The 23626-nt window shown below is 36.6% G+C and overlaps 1 protein-coding gene across 1 annotated transcript; it reads right to left on the bottom strand.

Moving 5' to 3' along the window:
• Positions 1 to 5435: 5435 nt before the first annotated feature.
• Positions 5436 to 23469, bottom strand: DAW1 (dynein assembly factor with WDR repeat domains 1). The gene is made up of 13 exons (XM_010001667.1): positions 23355 to 23469; positions 22709 to 22781; positions 20755 to 20899; positions 17977 to 18035; positions 17206 to 17328; positions 15532 to 15631; positions 13062 to 13169; positions 11915 to 12021; positions 9894 to 9996; positions 9397 to 9511; positions 8273 to 8349; positions 6116 to 6278; positions 5436 to 5470 (listed from the first exon to the last, which is right to left on the bottom strand). The coding sequence occupies exons 1-13, from the start codon at positions 23467 to 23469 to the stop codon at positions 5436 to 5438; spliced, it is 1323 nt and encodes a 440-aa protein (XP_009999969.1).
• Positions 23470 to 23626: the final 157 nt, after the last annotated feature.

Genomic DNA, 23626 nt, shown 5'->3' with positions numbered 1-23626 from the left:
AAAAGTTTACCTGTTCAGCACTTCTGTTTTATTCTGGTTTAAATAAGCAGTGGTTTGTGTAACATTCCAATTTCCAAACATCACTGAATAAAATGAGCAAAGATATACAAACTCTACAGAGCAGCAAACGTCCCTTCCACAAATGAACAAGGAGTAAAGTGAAACTGAGGGACGTTGTATCTTTCTGTGCCATGACAGATGCTTAACATTTTGTGCTGTAGGATGTACTGTACAAGGAGGGGATGGATTTTTAGCAGTCTGAATTAATGGACTACACAAGAAATGCTTAAGTATCTAATGTGATCAATTTTCACCAATTTGATTAAATCCATCAGCTAAATACACATACTCAGTTTTAAAACACCAATATTTGTACGGTTTAACTATTAGAAACAGTGTGCTCCAGAACACCTAGAGATCAATGTCCATAGATAATTATTTTTTTTAAATCCCCATACTCAGCTAATGGGTAAAAACTTCTGAACACCTAAGAACATTGCAGTTAAACAATGCAATAAAAAGCTGCTGAAAATACATTTTAGTTTCTTCCCATGTGACTGTTTCTCTTCCACAGCCATTTTCCCTTCCTGTCTACTCAAGAAAACAAAATCTAGACTCTTGAGTTACCACCCTTAAAAACACATTCCTGTGCAACTGGAAGCAGTGCAGTTCAGAGTGGCCACACCCGACCACACCTCTGCAAGTTTCTAAGCCCTGTCCCACCACAGATCTGCCACAAGCCCTTGGGCGAGTCCTTTCACCTCTGTGCCTCACTGTCCCTACCTGGTGAGAGGGAGTCAGGATAGTACATCTGTTACCTAAAGTGCTCCTACTTAAAGCACTATGTAACATGTTAAATATCAGTTAAAAACAGTGGGGAAAAAGTACTATTTTAATTTAAGCAAATAAGTTATTAATAAGGTGAATAAAAGCCTACCTGAAGAGTACCAGCTCATTGTTACAATTAATTTTTGTAACTTACAAAAAAGCAAAATGATTGTTAAAATTCCAGCAAACACACTTGATCATTTTGGTTGTGTTTGGACTAGATGTGATAGTTCACATTACTGTAACATTTATATATAACTCTTTGATAAGATACACTGCAGTATCATCTTGTTGAGATGATCTGTTAGTATCATGCACTTAATGATAACTTCTCTTGAGTCTGCCAAAGAGATTGGTTTTGGATTAAAGGTAAATATAACTTAGCACATCACAGTTCTTCTGTGATTTGTTTCTTTGAAAATATTTATCTTTCATCTCTCCCTCTCCAAACAGTGGAATGGAAAACCTGCCTGCTTTTCCCAATAAAATATTTAAGAGATGTTTTATTTTCCAAGTATTAGTATATGCTTCTGTAATATTTATTGAAAAAAAAAAAAAAACACAACACCAAACCTATCCTTTTGCACTAAATACTTTTGAAAGTTTTGAAGTAATTTTAAATAATTTATGAAAAAGAGCCATATCTCAATTTTCTCTTTAAAACTAACTATTCCTAAAACTGCATGACTGCATAACTCATTTGTTAGGAAACACAAATTGCTAGTGAATTAAAATCTAAGGTGGAACATCAGTAATTCTACATCTCCTCAGCACACCCAGGACAGTGGAGGTCACTTTATTGTTGAGATAAAGGTCAATTTATGACACCCTGAGCGTAACTGCAAAGTCTCTGGGCCTGCTCCTAAGGATTGATGAGCATCCCCAACTCCTACTAATGGGATAATCAACTCTGAACGCTCAGCATTTCTGAGGCTGAAAGTTACTAAAAAGCACCAACTATGATGAAGTGCTTTGAGTTAACAAGTAGGAAAGTGTATTTATTTTTTAACCAAATACAGGTAGTTGTCAGTATACAATTTTTGCTGTGATAGAATAAATGTTTACTTATCCTACCTACAAAGCACAAATGTCATGAGAGTTGTAACAGTGTGATGCAGTTTCTCTGTACAGTAGTTCTTCATGTTGCAAGTTATTCAGAAATAAATTTATGTTATAACGTGTGTGCTCTTTGCCTTTTTTGACCTATTAATTAATATTTGCCTGCCATCCCTGTAGCTTCTCAAATCTCTGCTTCTGAATGAAAAAACTCCATTGAAATAAAGAGCCCATCTGAGCTATGTAATAAAACAAATTCCTGCCACATCCATACTACCTAATTTAAGAACTTTAATTCAAGGCAAAGCCATTCCCAAGCCTTCACCAAGTATGAGCTATTTCTTAACACCACTGCTTCAGTTTTTCAAACCCACTCCATTCACAGCAAGGAACAGGCCCTCAGAAAGCAACTTGCAGCTGTACAAAATTTAGCAGACAGTTAAATTAGACAGCTGGACTATCAAACTAATTAAAACAATACGCAGTGAAGACAGGTCTGGCTGATATATAACATACCCTTCTCCCACATTCAGCTGAAAATTAGACAGTAAAGCATGGCAAACTAGGAAATACAACCTAGCAGGATATATTCTATGTCCTTCATTAACTACCCAGGAAATGCAAGTGATCACACAGAAGGAACATAGTCAGAAAAGAATCTGAAGCTCAAGAGATAAAAAAAGCACATGTCAAGAGTCCAAGTACAGATCAGATGCTTACATGGAAATCCTCATCTCCTAAAACTTCTGTTCTCCCCTGAGGAAGTTATATGATACAAGCTAAGGACTTGTTTCCCAGAAAAACAAACTGGTATATTCACAGAGGTATATACTGAAAGGATTCAGAGGTCTAAAGGGCAGAAACAACCCAGCAAAAATTATTTCCATTCTGTGACAGTCCTCGCTAAAGTACACTTCAGGAGTCCCCTGAGGTAATCCTGTTCAATAAGGTCACAGTGAATCAAGTTTGCCAGTGTTCCAGGATTATACTGAAAGCCAAGTCCAACTCCAACCACCCAGTAATTAGAGTGGCAGCTTGGACAGTGCAAGGTATGGAGAAGCCAAGTGTTTTTATAAGAAGAAAAAGGCACCAGACACACACAAGCTATTTTGGTTGCAGAGAACAAAGTGGAATTAGAGAAAGGGATCAAGCTGCTACCAGTCACACAGAATGATTTTGTGATAATACATCTATACAACACTCTCCTAATTTATATCTCTATACTTTATTAAATCTACATATATGGATAAACCAAGGCACAGAGAGCCTAACCTCAAAGCATTTGTATGATGGTACCTAGAGTACTAATGAAGTTTGTATGAAGCACCAAGCCAGCACTTTCGGAGGTGCTGCGAATCACAGCAGATGTGGAAGTATTTTACATTTGAGCAGAAAATCTGGGCAACTTAGCCTGAAAATCAACTTCACTCACTCAGGGAATCCAGGCAAGAGCCAGAAATAGATCCCAGATGGCCTCCCAGTCCAATGCTTCGCCTGTGAAACCTCAATTCACAATTGTGTGTAAAAACTGGGACAACAACACAAAGCCAAAAGCCACTAAAGCTGTTTGATTCACTGAACCACTAGCACAGTATAAGAAAAAAATCATAAAGGAAAAGACAACAGAAAATAACTCAACCTGAAAGATTGAGCAAAAAAATCTACTTCTTACTCACAGTCCAAATAATTTTTTATTTTTATGGTTTCACAAGTCAAATTTCAGTTTTTAACTACATAGCAGTATTTCTATACATTTCATTACATACATTTTCTTCCATTTTTGTTAGGCAGAAATCCCCCATGTCATGTCTGTAAATACAGGTGCAAACTGACCTAAGGACAGGGCAATTCTAAAGTAACACAGAATTGCACTGCCTTTCTTGTCCTTCCAATTCTGGCTTTCTGAGGTAGTCCTTTAACATCATCTGTCTTTGCACAAGACAACAGGACACACCACAAGTATCACTGTAACATTAACATCAGTCACTTTGTCTACTGGTAAAGGTGCCATTTTAAATGACTTGCAGCACAACACTTAGTTCTCTCGCAACACGACACTACTTGAAACAACCAGGGTATTTGCCAAGTGATAACAGGCACTTTTGTTTCCTCACTTACAGGCAAGGTTGCTGGCAATAGTCAGAACACATCAGCATCAGTAACTTCCTATTACACATAACACTTGGTAGTCAATTTGACAACCTCCCAGAAACACACAATACAAACAAAATACCTTAAAGTTCATTCTCTGCCTCACACTTCCTTTGCTCCTATTTTCTTTCAGGCAACACACACACTCTGTTCAACCCTACCTGCTTTGTCTCTTCTTTCTTCTTTCAAGGCTGCTGGAAGAAACCAGTTGACTCTGCTCCTTCCGTGCTCCTCCGTGAAGAGCAACTGTGGTTTTGGGTGCTCTGCTGGGAAGTGGGGAGAGCTCTGCACAGGTGAAACCTATTGGCAATTGCTAGTGAGGTAAGCCTGGGCCAGAGCTCCTTGTATGGTGGTAAATAATTGACAGGAGTTCCTCAACCATTTACCAGTTTATGTCATGATCCTTGGCTCCAAATCTTTAGTGTGTAGGGCTTCATGCTGCCATAACCTTTGGGCCAGGATTCAGACTTGAAGTCACGAGCCATGTTATTTTTTTTACCTCAGATGAAAATGGGAGAATAAGGGCTGAGCAGAAACTAACTGAACAAATGGAAAGATGTAGACAAGTATGAAAGGAGGGGATGAGTGGGAGTTTAAGTGCAGGACACACACAATACCAGATAGCAGTACAGTTCACAAATGGTTGCTGGTTTTCTCCAGAAACACCAAGTGGGACAAAATTACAAGCAGCAAAACTGACATTTTAACTCAATACTTAATTACACAACAAAAAGATCAATACAAAAACAGTCAGAGAAACTGCATAACAGCACCTTTCACACCTGAGATTATTATAAAGCTGTTTTTGGTTTTTTTTTTTATTAAAAGGTTTACAAGTTAAAAATGACACACAAATAAATGGAACCATCCTACTGGATTCATTCACAGTAATCATGATTTCTCTCAGGTGACTGAGATTAACAGAACCAGATTCTTTTTTGTGGTGTCCAGTGAAAAGGCAACATGCACAAATGGAAATACAACAAAACATACCATTTAGACATAAGGAGAAATAAAAATACCAACAACTTTTTTTTTTTTTTTTTTACTGTGAGAGTGATCAAGCACTAAGCACGTTGCCCAGAGAAACTGTGGATTCTCCATCCTTGCAGATATTCCAAACCATGTCATTCCTGGACAGCCTGCTTGGGTGACAGTGCTCTGAGCAGGACTGTTGTACTAGATGATCTCCAGAGGTCCCTTCCAATTTCTGCTGTTCTGTGATTCCATATCTACCCAGCAACAGCAAAGCCAAACTGATAATCTAGGCAACTTTCCTACTTAGCAAAGCTGAAGGTGAACAAAGAGGGGAAAAGCAAACAGATCTGAAAGACTGAATTTATTGACTATGAAACTCACTAAGCAGGCATATAACAAACTGGATCTTTCCTTCTCTTCAGTCAGTGCCATATTCTACAGGTGTTATCCTTGCTCCCTAGTAATAAACAGACATTGTGAAGGAGTCATTTAGCTGTATCACACAATTCATCCATTTTTGCTAACACCTACATTGATAATCTTCCCAGAATGCTGAGGAGCCAGAGAAATTTTTTTCTGTCCATGAGTAGTGAGAAACAGCAGATCTACAGCAATACTTATAGCTGAGACCACCCTGCATCCCATGTTTTAACAGTTCAGTCAAAAGATGGAAGCAATCACAAATATTCTGTTCATATCTCTGCCCACTCCTGCAACATTTTGTCTGAAATGAAGGAAACCTGAACAGCCCTCAGTGCCAAATACACAAAGGATGTGCTCCTATTTAAAAAGATTTGCCTTTTGCTCATCCAGACCTCCCTCACTGCAATGATGGTGAGAAAATGGCTTAGCCACTGCTCTGGTGCTAGCACACACCCAGAGGAGAGCTGGCAGGGCATACTGTGGGAAATTGCCCTTATACAAATTACTTTATACAAATCCAGTTCAGAAGTGAGTTTCTAATTTTTCTTGGCTATGTTTTACATCACTGCTGATACCTGTACTTGGCCCAGTAAACTTTTCAGATTCTTTTTTCCCATAAAAAGATTATAAATGTCTCACTCTCAAAAAGCAACCAAAAAAAATTTAATATCTTGTTTACCTGTAATGATTTTATCGCCTTCGTAATTGAAAGCACAGGAGAATATGTCATCCGTGTGGCCCTCTAATACCTGCAGGCAGTGCCCAGTAGCAGCATCCCAGAGTCGAGCTGTTTTATCAGAGCTGGCTGTCAGTACACGATCACCTTTAGGGTTGAAACACACCTTTAAAAAGATAGAAAAGAGTTACATTACTTAGCAAGTCAATAGGCCTAAAAAAAGAGCATAGACAATGATTAAAGATGAAAACAGAAACCAGCAAATCTTGCATTCAGCTCTTCAGGTAAAATTTAGGATAGTAATTGACTAGAGTCACCCTGGCAAACTTCTGTGGCTGAAAACTCTGTTATGAATAAAGGTCTATATACAAAGATCTTACTATAGGATCAAGACTTCAGAATATTGTGACTCAGAATCACAATTGCTCTACAACTGTAACAACTGTATTTAAATGTTGTCATTATTCCAATGTATACATACTTTATAGAGTCCTACATTAAATAACATGTCTCTGTAGTAACAAAACTTTCACTGAAGGCAACTAATTTTGCAGTATGTTTTCCCATTTGTCAGACATGCATTGCTCAAATTGCATGCATTTCCAGATAATAAGATACATTTTTATAGCACTAACTTCACAATACCAGGTTTACTATATAATGCAAAATTGCTTAATTACTGTTCCAAATAAATTAAATTTCCAAGTAATAATCTTCCCAAGATCACAGCTACATAGAAGAGCAGCAGAAGCTGACTGACTTTTCAACATGTTCCTGGGTGAGCAGATTGTCATGTCCAGCTAAGAACTTGTGGCACCACTCAGGACCCTGGTGGAAGTTGTCCTAACCCACCCACATGTTTGCATTCCTCTGTGCAGCTACACTGAGTATGAAATAGTGCAGGGAGTACATGAAGTGAGGAAAGACGAGCCCTTCTGAACTTGGTATTCTCCCAGCAGAATGATCAGAATGGGCTGCCCAGGGAGGTGGTTGAGTCACCATCCCTGGAGATACTCAAACAACATGCATCAGGACACTCTCTAGAGGTCATGGTGGTTTTTTCTGAGTTGATGGTTGATGGTTGGTGATGGTTGGTGATATTAGAGGTCTTTTCCAACTGTGACGATTCTGTGATTCTGTGATAACAGCCACATCCATACAATGGAAGCACATGAGTCTTGTCCACTAAGAACCATCCTTGGTTCAAAATATTAATATTTCAATTACAAAACACATCAAACAAAAGCAGCACAGTGTTGGCATGATAGTCTGGGAGCTAGGGAGAACAATCAATTTAAAAGAATAATGAAAAGTTGTAAGCATTAAATAACAAAGCTTGAAAAATATGTACAATTTTGGAAGAAAGTACATCTAGTTGGAGCTGAGCTTTAGCAGTCAAACTTGAGCCAGAAAAGACTTCCAGCAAAGGACATAAGCACATTCCTCATGACCAAGTGATTTCTGAAACAGTCTTTATACTTCCAACTTCCTTGATGCACTTTTGAAAATAAGACTCTCTACATAATTTTCCTCAGAATTACATTTTTTCTATTCTGTTCCATACACTGGGTGTGCAGAGAATTGAAAAAGTGTAAAGAGGAGCACATCTGGTAGAAGCAAGGAATAAAGGTGATGGTAAAAGCCTCAGAGGCAATAGCCTTAAGATGTCATCAAGAGTCTAAAAAAGTTGTGCTTATTCTGCCAGCGAATCTGGGGGCTCCCAGGGTGTAATAATACAAGTACAATTTAGGTCAGGTCAGACAGCAGCTCTGTTAAATATGAACACAGAGAGAGAACATTCAGACAGCATCTCCCTCTCTGCCCCCCAGAGAACCTGCCAAGTGACTGTGGAGACCCAACCTATATACCATTTCAAAAAAAGGGAAGATGTAAGGAGCAACAATCATTTTGATGTTAACAAAGCCAGATATCCATCCCTGGAAGGGGTGGACTTCTTGAGTAGTTTGCTAACTGCCACAGTTCTAAGGAATCAATAAGGAAACAACATGACAATATGGAGAGATGGCTCCTGGGGGAGGAGTAGCACTCTCATCAATTATTTTGCCACCACATTCTGTGACAATATTCCTGTGTCATGGAATAGGATTGGATGTCATCTGTAATCAAGAATGAAAAGCTGCAAAGCACAAAAAAACTTACCTTAGAAATTTCACTTCCATGCCCTTCTAGCTTTGCAATGCACTTTTTTGTTTCCACATTATAGATTCTTGCTGATCCTGTTGTAGTAGATTAGAAGCCATTTGTGATTGCTATGCTTGAGGATGCCTTTCAACAAAAAGCATCTTAATGAGGCCAGTAAAACCTCATCCTCAGGTTGGATTTCAAAGGAATAGAAGACAATCTTAAGACAGTTGCCCCAAGGATAAAGTATGTCAAAAAGGATCTGTAATCTAGTTGGAAAAGGCTGACTGCTTCATGGTTTCTGCTGGAAAACTTCTAAAATCTGAATAAAAATGTCCACGTAGAACATGGAACACTGAAGTACATACTTTCAAAATGCCTGTATCATATAGCTTTCATTGCATTTCAGATACTAATTTTATTTAATGAGCTATCAGTTATATTTAATAAGTTACTGGCTACATTTCAGGAAACTTTTTACATTGTCTTCTGTCTTAATTTAGTAACAGATTCAAATAGTACCCCCCCATCTAATCTAGTATTCTGTTTCTGAAGGTGCAAATTAAAACATTTAATGTGTAAAAATGTAAAAAAAAAAATTGGTTTTGTCATTATGCAATATAATGTAACACTGTGCGGGTGAATTCAAAAGTTATTGCCACTCATTAAAAATAATAAACATGCAAAACTGCTGCACACCAATAACAAAACAAAATCACTTTTTCCACTGTCTCTTTATTGAATATTTTCTTCAAAAGCCTAGCAGCAAATCCACCACTAAAACTCCGACTTTCTTTTTAATTTAAGCCTAAATTTGAGCTCTTCAAATCAAACTCCAGACAACAGCTACCTACATAAACATTTGAAATGCATTTCCAACCATAAGTAACATATTTCCCTGCATGACTGAAGTTAAAGAGGAAAGCCACGTCCATTTATTAAAGTGTGAACAAGAAGAATATTTTCAGTGTCAAAAGCTTCTTCAATTTCATACCAAAACTTCTATAGCACAACAAGCATCGCTTGATCTATAGTTTCAAGCCAGGCATCTCCTCTTTGACCAAGCAAAGCCCAAGGAAAAGGACAAAGGTGCTTCACACTACTGCTGTGATTCTTACAGCAGTCCCAGTCACTTCACCTACCATCAGAGGAGGCAGTTGCAACACGCTGGCCGACATAATCAAAGCAGACATCCACTATTTCATCACTGTGACCTGTTAAAGTTGCTATGTGTGTCCCAGCCATGGCATCCCACAGCTGCATAGATAAAGAAGGGTAATTTTTTTGCTTATTTTCACCAATTTACGTGATAGATATCTAGCTGGTCTATAAAGAACTAAATATAGGCTCTTTCTCATATCTGCTACTGTATTAACATGAAAACTAGATTTAAGTCAATAAAGAGTCACTGATTAGTCACTTTAATGAAGTCGTGTATTTTTTTATTTCAGTGTATTAATTAATCCTTAAAATATTGTTATTTAACTGGACTTCACTGAAATGAATAACTTACTGGTTTTGCATTTAGTTGTAAATAATGAATTTACATGTACTAGTTTAAAATATTGCTCTTCCATTTACAAAATATATATTTTTACATCTGATGTAGCTGTATTTAGTACATACTCAACTTTCCTACCATGCATGTTTTGTCCAATGATCCAGTGACAATGAGAGAACAGTCCCAGCTGAACTGTATACTGGAAATCTCTCCTCTGTGACCTATTAAAGTATGTAACAACCTATAAAAATATATAATTTACATTTTTAGTGTGTATTTTGATATACATATATAAATTACCAGTAAGCTTATAAAATGGTATAGTTAAGGTGTCAAGTCTTCACCACCTTATCCATTAAAGCATTTCAACAGCCCATATAGGGTTCTAGTACCACATCAGTTCTGGTTTTTATCTTTGAGACAGAGATGCAGTAAGGAGTAAAATTGAAAAGTCCTCCCTTCTCTTTCAAAAATATTTCAGTGGATGTGTTTCCAGTGAAATGCAATTACTTTCCAGTTCCAGAGACAGATTTCTTGTATCCATGTACATACAAAGCACATACAGGAAGCTTTCCACATTATCCTACTTGAACAAACTGTAAACAGTACATCTTTCAAACTCCATATAATCTGAACCTTTTATTAAATCCTCTGAAGATAAAATCATGTACTTCATGTGAGCATATTCCCAAGTAACAGGCAAATGACAGCCAAACTGAAATATGACTTCTAATCCTCATTAATCCTAAACTTCTTGCTGCACAAGACAGGCAATATTAGTTCCATTAACTTCTCCAGCTTTAGCTGAATACAGAGGATACAATTAGCCATTATTGCTTCCTATGAATTAATGGTCTATAAGGCAATGAAATAAAAAAAGATTGAGAGATATATATTAAAGGATTAGTCAATTAGGTTATTATCATAATGCTAATATCACTGTATCACTGAAAGAAAACTGCTTTAACTAATGAATAAACTAATGACTGGAAAAACAACTAAATCAGTTCAAGTGACTGAAATGTTTTTTTATTCATTGCATAAGATATGTCAGGGGAAGTGAAAATAATATGGATGTTAAATGAAGAGCAAAGCAAAACTCCTCAGCAATTGAATGTACTATTTCTTTGTGATAACAAAAACTTTATTATACTCATGTCATTTTGTATAATTACTCATTTTACTTTCTAACAACATGAGGCCAGAGCTGTTGTAAATGTGTAGACAAAGTCATCAAGAGGAGAAAAAAGTGAAAATTTTGTGAACATATTATTTGGCCATCAAGACTCATGTTACTGCTATACCTCATACCCAAAATACCTAAAAATGAAAAACTGAAAATATTGAAAATATATGCAAATATTGACCCCGATGTGAAGTTCACATTCATTTCTTAGAAAAAAAAAAAAGAATGCAACATGAAAATCCCAGTACTTGGACTTCACTGCAGGCTCAGAAAAGAGGCTGGAAAAAAAACCTGTTGTCAAACAAATATATTTGCAAGAACACCAGGCTGAATGAAGTTGTATCCAAAGATCTGATTTGCTGAACGAGGGTCTCCTAAGTATTTACATGGCAAATATTAAACTACTGGTGTTGAAGAAGTCAAAACTTCCAGGATCAAGCCTTAAATGATATACAATGTGTACACTGTTTTTAAATCATGTTTACTCTAATTTTGAAGTGATATACATTATTTATCCCCCAAGATAGTCCTATATACACACTTTCCTTTTATATATAAATTCCAGAGATATTCCCCTTGCTCTCACAAAAAGAAAAAAAGACATGACCTCTGAAAACACAATAGGATTGTTATCTTCATAAACTACTTGGTCAGTCATGAGTTTCCATGGTCATAAAATATGTTCCTGTTTGGAGAATTCATCAGCAACAAACACAGGATCTGTCTATTCTCTCTGCTTTCTCAGTGCTCATAAGATGGAAATTTTGAACAAAAAGCATAAGCAAAAGCATTTAATGAGCTTCATTACTTTTCAGAAGAACCAGGGGAAAATAAGTAACGCATTACAAGAAGAAGGAACACAGACTCTAAATGAAGCAAAAACACAAAGTTTGTAATTTGTAGGTCAACATTGTCTCTTTCATTTGACATTAGAACATTCAATGAAAAATGATACTTATGAGTACTTTAGTACCTGCCAGTGCCAACATCCCACACTTTTACTGTATGGTCAAAGGAGCCAGTGATAATCCTCTCTCCAGTGGTGTTGAAAGACACTGCAATAATTTCTCCAGAGTGTCCCTGAGAGAATTTTTAAAAAACAGTAGGAGAATGCAGATTATGGCTTTTCCATTAGTGTAGTTTGTGTAGTTTCATATGTAGCTTTTTTCAGCAAGTCCTTCTATAACCCTTCAATATATTATTTACTTTCTTGCCCAGTATATCACAATTTTGAGAGAAAGACCTACTGCACTGTGGAATAATCACTATCCCATCAACAGCAAAAATCAGACCATCACTTAAGCAGTGAGCAATTATACAGTGATGCTATTAGTGCATATTTTCCATATTTGATTTGAACAAAATAACATTTTTTCACCAATGCATATTCAAATCAGATTATTCATTTACAGTAGAGCATGTCAAAGATGTTGGTGGAGACAGCTGAAAAATTTAATGAGTGTGAGCACACTTCTAAGGTAAAGGTTCTCACACTCCACTGGTCTTTGCTCTGCTCAGGGCTCTGAGGAAGAGAAAGTCAACGAGGAAGAAATGCCTTCCTCACTCTACAGGCCACATACACCAAAGGAAGACTATGCACTATCTGTTATTTAGGAAGCATGTGAAAAAAGTGCATTGAAATAGCACGGGCCAGTCTGAGCCTGTAGAATCCCAGCAGGTCAAACAGAGCAAACAGATGCTACAATCTAGAGGTAATTGGATGGTTGTCCTCTGCTGATGTTTACAGGAAGAAGATTCATGCAGATGCAGTGTCCTACATAAATGTTCTCTGTTCCTTTATGTTGAAGCAGAGGGGGTCATAATTTACAGCATAACAACATGTTTTAATGAGAATTGGAAGGCATGCTGATTTACAGCAGTAACAGCACTGAAATGAGAAAACCTGTCCTTTTATAAATAGGACTTCTTATAAAATACCATGGCTTTATAATTCACTTCAAGTTTTCTTAATATTTTTGTAACTGCAGTCACTGTGGGACTGCCTCCTAAAAGAAACTCTGCAAGGTTTGAAACTGTTGTAATGGTTATATTGTTATTTATCTCAGTTAGAAAACTAAAAGCAAGGAGCATCTTCAAAAACATACAGAAGACAAACATACACTTAAAGTGGCTCTTTCTTCTCCTTTCTCTATATCCCATAATTTGGCAGTGGTATCCATGCTTCCAGTTGCCACCAATGTGCTCTGAAGATTAAATGACAAACATACCTGTAGAAAGAAACATTGGATGGAAAAAGTGGGAGAGTATTTATATATATTTTCTCAAAACCAAGGGCTCAACATTAATATTTTTAAACAAAAGTCTGACTTAAAATTTTATGGCATACAGCAGAATTGCAGAGGTCTTCCAACAGCTCACTAGAAAAATTACAATCCTTATGACATAGCTCTGGATGATTACTCAAATCAAATGGACTAATTGGCTGCTTTGCAATGGCAATGCATTAAAAAGACTTACTGGAAGATTTCCTGTATTGTTTCTAGTATTCAGGTGCTTCATTTTGTGTCACAGGGAAAAGCTTAGTTCACAAAGTTTTAATGGAAATCAGGACTGAAGAGTTTTTTAATTTCTTAATAGTGCATAGTAAACTGACAGAAAACAATGTAACAATAACACTATCTGTAATGCAATAGATAAACTTATGCAATCTTATTAAATAGCTGCAAATTTCTTAAACTCCTTGTCTAATTCCAAGAAGTAGAGAAAATTAAAAAAAAAAAAAAAATAGAAATCAAGTTTTGTGCCCATACAAACACACTCTTATTCTAACAGGTGCCATTATCAAAGCGACTTGCCAAGGGCATTTCCACAACATCATATTTATTTCTGGAAAAGCAAGAAGAAAAGCTCAACAACTTCCTTAGTTAATTTTTCATATTGAAAAATCATGCAGTCCTCTTCCCATTCTCTGTAATTATTCAATATCATTGCTCTGCTAATAAAGAACAGGGGGTGCTATGTAAAAGGGAAAACAGTAGCTGAGGTCACTGGTGCATTTTCACTATGTCCATTTCTTTCTCTCTTCTCTTTTTTTTTCTTTTAACTCTGAAAAACTATGGACATGCCCTTGCCAGCAATGTATCATATATAATAATAGCCTTTCAGTAACAGGGCTCATTCAGAGAAACAGATCTTTTTCTGCTGGCTGTTATCTCCTACTAACTACTTTCCAGCACAACTCATAACACTTTGGGTCTAAACTAAACCCGTACAAAAATTCAGAATAAATTAAGAGGCCTTTAAATATTTAGCTAACTGATTTGTGAGAGCAAAATCACTACAGCCTGTCTCTATAAGTAAAGGTGTTCTCCACAGTAAGGGTAAGTGTTTCAAAGTATCCAGAGACTCAAAACTCTCTGAAACCAGCCTCACCTCCCACCAAAGCCACCATTCTCTCACACTAGTCATAGGCCTTGCAATCTAGAAATTAAATACTGTTTCCAGAAACATTTTCCAGAAATGCCTTATTGAATGACTATATAACTACTTTTAAGGAAAAATATATTCTACATTGAAATTAAGAGTTTTAGTGAATTTGGCCTGATATTTTAAATCAGAATGCTGTGCATCAAGATATTTGCTATTGCTAACAGAGTTCCTAGTGCATCGGAAAGGAAACTAACCACTTTAAGCTTAAACTGTTTTCTATTCATATGTCTTTGACACTTCACTTATTCTCAGTTAAGACACCAGATTTCAGAAATTCATTCTTCTACAGCTCCAATTGATCCTGTATGTGAACTACAGACCTCAGTGTGAAATACAGCAATACAGTGTTCTTGTGCACTGAGTGCTGCACATGAGAGGCAGTGCAAGCTATCTAGAAAAAAATGGGATACATAAACTAATTGAGGAATAAATATGTGCAATAAATTGAAAATTCTAGTTGTTATGGTATTTTTCAAAAATGTTATAACGTTTAGCAAACAAGGGAAATCAGAACAAACCAAAAGTAACAATACCTTTTCAAACTGTATACTCCATGTCTGAAGAACTGCCAGACTTAGGAGGAGCAGCTGAGGGAACTGGGGTTGTTTAGCCTGGAGAAAAGGAGACTGAGAGAAGACCTACTTGCTCTCTATACCTACCTGCAAGGAGGTTGTAGTGAGGTGGGGGTCAGTCTCTTCTCCCAAGTAAAAAGTGATAAAACAAGAGGAAACGGCCTCAAGTTGTGCCAGGAGAGGTTTAGATTGGATATTAGGAAAAATATCTTTATTGAAAAAGTTGTCAGGTAGTGGAACAGGTTGCCCAGGGAAGGGGTGGAGTCACCATCCATGGAGGTATTGAAAAGACACATAGATGTGGTGTTGAGGGACACAGTTTAGTGGTTGACTTGGCAGTGCTAGGGTAACAGTTGGACTCAGTGATCTCTAAGGTCTTTTTCAAACAAAATGACTCTATGGCTCTCTTTTCTCACCATGCAGAAAAGTTCACAATGTCTGAACATGTCGATAGATGCAGCAGATTAGCTGCCCCTTCCAGAGTCAGCTCACAGGGACTTGGAACCCACAGCCACCAGTGATGGTGTGAGGAAACACAAAGAAATTAGAAACATCCATCAGTACTCACTATTTCTGCCTTATGCCCTCTGAAAGTATGGGAACATATTCCTGTTTCCGTACTCCACAGTTTGCAGGTTTTATCAAAAGATCCAGTGGCAATCATGTTACTAAATGGAAAAAAAAAAAACAAACTCCTGTCATTTTTACTCATCAAAACACCTCTTACTTCAAAGATAGGAGAACCCACAGAAACAATACCCAGTCATGGAAGCTTGCAAGCATTTTGGTGCATTCTGCCACACCACAAGATCCTGGGGCAGGATTTCACAAATGGAAGTTACATTAAAGGAAAAAATTATCAGACATAGTTTCTAGGAAAGCCACTGTGCCTAATTATTAGGACAGAAGTGTTCATAACTGATGACCAACATATATGAGGAATGACATTATCTGCTGGACTCCCAGATCTATTTTAAAGTTATGTCATTTCATCAGATGGCATCTGTTTATTGCAAACTCTTTTTATAAGCAGTTTACCCAAATTTCAGGGGTCAAACTCCACTCCCATTGAAGTCAGTGGAAGTGCTGTGACCAACAGCAGTTAGAGCAAGATTGAACTAAAGTGCCCAGAAAATGCAGCAAGGGACACTACCTGTATTGAAACCTCAAGATTAAAGTAAGAAAAGAAGTTCATTTTTTACTGAAATTTTAATTTAAAAGTAGCTCAAGGTTCTTACCAGGTTTTCTCTCACTATGTATTGCTTCTGCACTTTTATCTTACAGCCTGGTATATATATATAAATAATTAAAATTTTTATATCTCATATTTTAAGTAAAAATTAATGTCAGATTATAAGACACTGACACAGTGGGTTTTAGGTTGAATAAAGTCTTTCCATTTAGAAGGAAATGATGTTGCTCCAGATAGACTAAGAACAAGCTTTAACATTTTTTTTCCTGATATTGACTGTGTATTGCTTAACTGATAAATGGGACAGCTGACATTAAAAGAACTGATGTGATTCAATATAAAAATAGGCATTAATTCCTCAGGAAGCTAATAACAATGGAACTTCAGCAGTTAACATAATTCCCTTCACCTAAACAGGTGCCAATTCTAACCAGAGCAAACAGTTATTGCAGAAAACAAGATGCACAGATTTATATTTGACATTCATACAGTGGCACCCTGTGGATTTTATAAAAATTACTCAACAGCTCTGACACTTTTAAATCATGTGCTAAATAATAATAACAAATGTGTCATACAAAATGGAGAAATCCACTTTTATTGTGACAGAAATGTTCTTTCTTCTTAACTAAAGCAACACAAGCTTTCATAATTACTTACATCTCACATATACAATTATATGGAAGCAGTAAAGAATTATTAACATTCAGAACACAGTCTTATCATGTAGATATTAACAAAATAAACCTGTGTTTTGATATATTAAGCTGGCTCACATATATTTTTCCAGATGCTGAATACTTAATTAGATTTATGCTTTGAATTTCTAATTATTATTTTTTTTAATTATAGCAGAAAACATGCTTGAATGCATCTCTTACCCAAGTAATACAAAGTGTCATTGTGCAGTGATTAGCTATAGTTCAACTTAATAAATTCAGAATTTGAACCCTTACAATTTGAGGTACTCCGTTTTATGTAAAATTTCAAGTGGCTGTTCTATATTTGCAAAATAACATGACTAGCAACTATGATGGAAAATGTATTTACCCATAGGGATTATTGAATGCTATTGCGAAGACAACATTTCCATGTCCCTCCAGTGTATGTAGAATTTTTCCTGATGCAGTATCCCATACTTTGCAGGTTCTGTCATAGCTTCCAGTGATAAAGCTAAAGCAAAGAGAAACTAATTTCTGAATACAGTAAATACCTTACTGGTTCTGGTGCATAGTCAAATGAGTTATTTCAACAGATTTTAGTTAGTAGTATCTCAGACCCTAAATCTCCTTATTCTTTAAAAAATATAGACTAATAACCATCGAGGTTCCTTTTTAAAAAATAAAACAAAATAAAATAAAATTACTAATTAAAAAACTTTTCCTAATATTTAACATATTTCAACTAAAAAGTAAGCTGCTGCTTTCAAGACATGAAGGAAAAAATTATGAGACATATGACCATGGTGAAATCAATTAACATGACATTCTATCACAGTGAAAGCCCCAAATTAATTTATATCAAAGACTTATTTCACTTTATAACCATAAAGGTGCTTCTTTCTGAAATATATTAATTGTTAACAAACTATCACCTTGGAAGAAAAAAATTACATAACTTGAATCTCCTGCACTACTTTTTTGCCTCTCCCATTGGCTTTCCCACAAAGTCCTGAAATTTTGAAGTCACACTTGAAGTGGCTTATAAGCAGTACAGCTGAATTCTTTTTGCAATAAGAGCACTGAAATTCCCTTACAATTTAATTTACAAATACCAAACTTCATTCACTGGTTATGTATTTTGATTTCAAAAGCAACTTACCGAGAACCAGATTTGTTAAATGCCACATTAGTCAGTGGTAAAATATGTGCTCTCAGTATCTGAAACAGAAGTGGGATGAAGGAGAAGAAAACATCATTTGATATAAATAAATTTAAAAACCCAAAACAACTGTTAAAAATATTCAATAGATTAATATTTTCTCCTCCTGTCAGATCAGCAGTTACAGCTGTAATGCATTAACGCCTAACTAAAAAATCTCCTGTGCCACAACAGGTTATCACTGAAAATATTATATAGTATTGATTTCAAATTTATATTTTGCTTGAATTAACTGTCTTTTCTCCCATGTTTGCTTTTCCTCCACCTTCTCTGGGACAAGCAGACTAACCCTAGACCAGAGCTGAAAAAGCAAAAATAAATGAGCAAGAAGACTAATATGAAGCCTTACTTTGCAAATCAACAGATCCAGCTGAATTGAGTATTTTGAGTTTTTTAGGTCATGGGATGCTCTCAGTTTGTATGGGATTTTTAATTTTTTTTCACAAACAGGAAGAACAGAAATAAGCTATGTTCTATGAGGTCATGACAAAAAAAGACATACAGAACCATAAAAAATATACTCATCAAGACAAAATTCAAAGAGATTTTATGTCTGCCTGCCTTGTGTAGGTTATAGTGGTCACTGTTTTTCTAACATTTCTTCTAAGATCCTTTAATCAGACAGCATACATTTAATGCAAATTATCTCATAGCCTTAATAACATATATTATGGTTCACTAAACATGGGTGAAAATGGTTTCAGATACTGCCCATGGAAGTCAGCATGCCACAATACTTTGAAAATTACAACAAAACCCACAACTTTCACCTATTACAAACAGGCTTCTGCTGAAGTCTAAAGCACAATAAAACCATAACCTGGGAAATCTCATTAAATGCTGACAGTGAAGTAAAGGGATGTTAAAAATAAAGCAGTGGTCCACTATGTCTTCTCTGTAGTTTAAGAATGAAGAAGTCATTATTTATGAGCAATGCCATTTAATCATTGACATATTGCCAGAGCTTCACCTTTTTGTTCTTATTCCTAGCTTTGTCAGCTGCCTGTCCCCAAAAGAGGAGCTCAGAGATCTACTCAGAAGAGTAGGAGCTAGTCAAGTCAGAGATAAAGATGGTCAAGTGAAGGACTGAGACAAACAGAAAACATTTTATGTTAGAGAAACAGTAATTTCTGTTCTCTAGAGGAAGAGAGGTTGTACTTCCAGCTACAGCAGTGGGAATGGGCAATCAAGATACAGAAAGGACAAAAACATTTTGCTTCTTTAAAAAAAACAGCCACAGTATACAAATATCTGCATATGAGAATTGATAATTATGGAAATTTTTGGAACTTTGATCCATGATATTCTTCAGGGTCCATGCAGGAAGCTCTGAACAACAAACATATTCAACAATTAGGAAAAAAGGACGAGTTTATGCTCAATTTTAGATCATGGGACTAATTCTGGTTTTCCAATGCCCAGTGCTGCAGTTGCTTTCATCCACAGAACTCTAAACCAGCATGAATTGCTTGTGCAAATGATACCATAATCAAAGCCTAAGGCAATATTTTTTTAAATGTATCTCAGTTCTGCAGAACCTGCTACAGCAGTCCCTAAGAGAAAAAAAATCTGCAAATCACGACAGTGTAGCATTGTTATGTAATTGTTTAAAGCCTCAGAAACTGCTACAGAAACTTGTTTCTCTGCAGGGTGCCTAAGACAACCGTCATCAAAATTACTGGAAATGACAAAACGATGGGCTTATGCACTCATTTAAAGTTATGCCCCAGTGCAACAGGAAAAAATATGCCTTTCCAAACAATACAATTACATGGAACATTTTGTGGAAAAAAACCCACAAAAAACCCCACAAAAATTCTCCCACCTCTTGTATTTTGTTAGTATCTCAGAAGCACCTGATACTCATGTTTCATTTACAACACTTAAATGGAACTGAAACATAAATTAAGTTCATTCCACACACTTGTAATAAGCCAGCACTGATTGGATTTGCCTGCCAACACAAAATTCTTCCCTTCTCTCTCTAAATTTAATGTATCAATAGCATAGCACGGACCAGCATTTTTTAACAGCTACACATTGCCATCTGCTGACACAATAAAGAGACAACACTCAATTATTTCAGTGCAACATGCAATTTCTGGATGCAATTTTATTTCTATTTCCACAATTAAATACAGTCAAATCTATTATTTTCTGACCAACTGAATCCTGGAGCCCTGAATGGTCTCTCTAATCCTTGTTCTTAAAACATTGACTCGTTTAAGCTGACGACAGAAAGCAATGATAACCAGTATTACTGTATATAGCAGAATACATAAAAAGAACCTAATTTTTTGCAAAATTAAGAATAATTAGACAAGGGCATTAAAATATTTTGGGCCTTTCCCAGCAGCAAATTTACTTTTCTCTATTTACAGGTTTTGTTTAAACCTGAGTATGGGTGGTGATAGTCCACAGGGTCTTATTTGACAAGTGAGAGAATTATTTTTCTCCACCCAAAACACACCCTTGTACGTAAGTCTGTGTAAACAGCGTCTAAGATCAGTTATCCCTCCCAGCCTTTTGGGGAATTCTTGGCAGTCATAACCAGGCCAGGCCCAGTTGCTCTAAACAGTGCTCAGATCATGGAAAAGAGCAAGATTTTGGTCATAAACTCCAAATTTTGTTCTCAGGCACAATATGCAGCAGTGAAAACACAATATCCTAACTGGAACCCTCCAAAATGCCCCAAATTATTTTAAAGATGCCTCTGACCTTAAAAAGTTTGAACTTATGATCTTCTTTCTCCCCTATCTTCTCTTGCAATCTTCGTATTATATGAATGACATACTCCTTGCACGAAGCTGTGATGAGCGGTTCTCCTTTCTGAATTTCTTCTACTAAGGCTGTGGCATCTGTGCTAATTATGAGGAAAACAAACAAACAAAGAAACAAACAAACAACTCCCAAAACCCAAACCTACTAGTTTTCATACTTTGGCACTAAGTATTAATTTAAAACCAAGAATTTACTTGCAGAAAACCTGAAACAATTAAATTATGTGTTTATCTCATTGTGTAATGGCTGAAAGAATTATGGATAAATCTTTCTTGGTTTCTGTACTTCCTTCTTTCTCTTACTGAAGTTGTTCAGTAAGATTTAGCTTTTAAAAACTCTAGCCTGGAAAGAAATTTACCTAAGGAATAGCAACAAGATAAATTATATATGGAAAATGCTAAAATTATGTCTGTCTGTAGCTTCTCAAGTCTGTGCCTGTTCCTACAACTCTTAGTTATGATAAGAACTTCCAAAACATGGTCTGCAGTCTACAGATGTCCATGGAGCCCCCAAGGATTGGTTCACAGCTAGTCTGTGGAATTGGATTATCTTTTAACATCATCAGGTAAACTACTGATTCCAGGCCATCCAAGAGAAACTGAGGGTTGTCAGTACCTGGCAGTCACAGCACCAACACACACTTAAAAATAGTTTTAGCAAGAAAGCCTGACATTTCGTTAGCATGTACATTTTTGCAGTCTAAAGGGGATTTCCCTTATCAGTCCTCTGAATGGGAGACACTAACACCGCCACAAATTAGTATCTTTCAACATTTATGCTCCTGTCAAGTAATACCAGACAATTTATTTATTTCATGAAGCAACTCACTAGGTTTTGTCCAGCTGAACAGTTCTGGTTAAACAAAAATTAATACTTTTTAAATTTGGATTTTTCATCTTGTGCAGCCTATGTTGTCTACTAATTTTGATCTTCCATATCAAAGTTGGTACTAAGAAAATGATATTATCTCACGTCCTCTACTTAATAAACTTCATGGATTTTGGCAATTTTATTTAACGGTGACATTTTTTTACCTTTCTGAAGCTCCTTGTACCAGAGATGGCTCAGTAGAGCATTTAGGCTGACTACTATGACCAAAAGCATGTTAAGGTTCTCAGACTTGTTTCTGTTTTTTTAATTTAATTTTTTTATTTTAATTTTGGATGGCTACAGGAGGACGTTAGCTAAAGGAAAGCAGAATAAACAGTTTGAATGCTGAATACAACCTGAGAATCTTTGCATGGTGTTTGATGTCAGCCTCTTACCTGTTCTTCCCAAGAAGCCAACTGCCATTAGGTTCACAACAAAAGAAACCAGAAAACTTTCCTTACAGAAGCAGATACTTAAGTGTCTCCACACAAACATATGAGAGTAATCACTTGCTTATCTTGCACGACCTTACCTGTGGCTGTTAAGAGGATTAATTAATTCACTGAAGAGACCTGAACTGGTGTCTAGTTGTTCTTTTCAGTGATCTCAACAGGGGTCATTTAAACCAATGTAACTAGGGGCTGAGTTAGACCACTTTTTGAAAACATTCTGAAGACCAGAAATGCTATCACAGAACCTAGGAACTAACTGACATTCACCACAACATCACAGTGCTAAGTGCTGATGGCTTTGTGCAGGCATCTTGATAAACATAACTCTGTAAGTAAAAAGAGGCTTCACCTCTGAGTGGAAAAGCATGACAGCAGTAATCAGCTGGAATACAAAGTTCTGTATTTAAAATAGTAGAAAAATTATTTGATGGTTTTTTTTCTGTGTGTGTTTTTTAGTGAACAAAGACATAACTGACCACACTTACGTTTAAAACAATCAATTACAGTTGTATATGAGCTTGCTACAGAACAGCAGAGAGTGCTGCTATCAGAAATATTATCACACTTACTCAGGTGTAAGATCAAGCAGATCTATAGATCTGGACTTTGGTTCACCATCTTGTACATATTCCAGACAAATTCCTTTAAATAGAAAAACAAATAAAAATATTTCATAGGTCTTAATTAGATATCCAGGATTTTACCACATGCACTGTAGACAGCAATGCTTCCACCTTTATTGCTCCACTGACTTCAGCAGACCTACTTCCAGCTCTTGGAACTAGAAGGAAGTTGGCTGTTCTTGCTCAGACTTTGCAGGATGATGAAAAACTCTTTAGTGTTTATATGATAAAGATGTTTAGTGTTATTATTTATGAACCACTTTCTATTCTGGAAATAAGCAAGATTTTTTTTTCCCCCAACAACTTTTTGCTTTATTTGAACATCTCTATTTGCAAAGAAACTGTCCCGAAGATACTTGCTGTAGCTTGGCATTCCCAGATCCTGGAAAACACGGCCCGTGTGCAGAAACTTACAGAAAACCACAACAGAGCTTCCATTTCCAGGGCTGCCGTGGCACCTCTGCCCCTGAGCCAAGTATGAAAATGTTTAACTGCTTTGCTCTGTTTCGAGACAGTTAAGAAGTTCTGCTGCTCCTTAGTTTTCTGTAGGAAAGGATCATTTAGGTAACTTTAATGTCATTTTGCGTGTTACCAGGCCCGTAAGAACAGCACTCCCTCCGCAGGACCTGCCCGGGCTGCCCATCCCCAGCGGGTCTCGCTCCCAGCCCCGCCGCCCCTGCTCCAACACCCGCAAAACTGCCACGCATGAAACAAGAAGGTGGGAAATTTCTGTGTTAAACGGGGCTTTTAACAACGCGCACACCTTTCATTTTATTTTTGTGCCAACTACTCTCACTTTTGACTTTTCAGACCCCTCGCCGTCCTGCAAATAAGACCAATAACGACCGGCCCGGGCTGCGTCCC

This window comes from Chaetura pelagica, unplaced genomic scaffold, assembly GCF_000747805.2.
Source record: "Chaetura pelagica isolate M959 unplaced genomic scaffold, ChaPel_1.0 scaffold207, whole genome shotgun sequence".
NCBI lineage: Eukaryota > Metazoa > Chordata > Aves > Apodiformes > Apodidae > Chaetura > Chaetura pelagica.
Note: the sequence above shows the minus strand (reverse complement) of the source record. Positions and strands in the feature narration are given on the sequence as shown.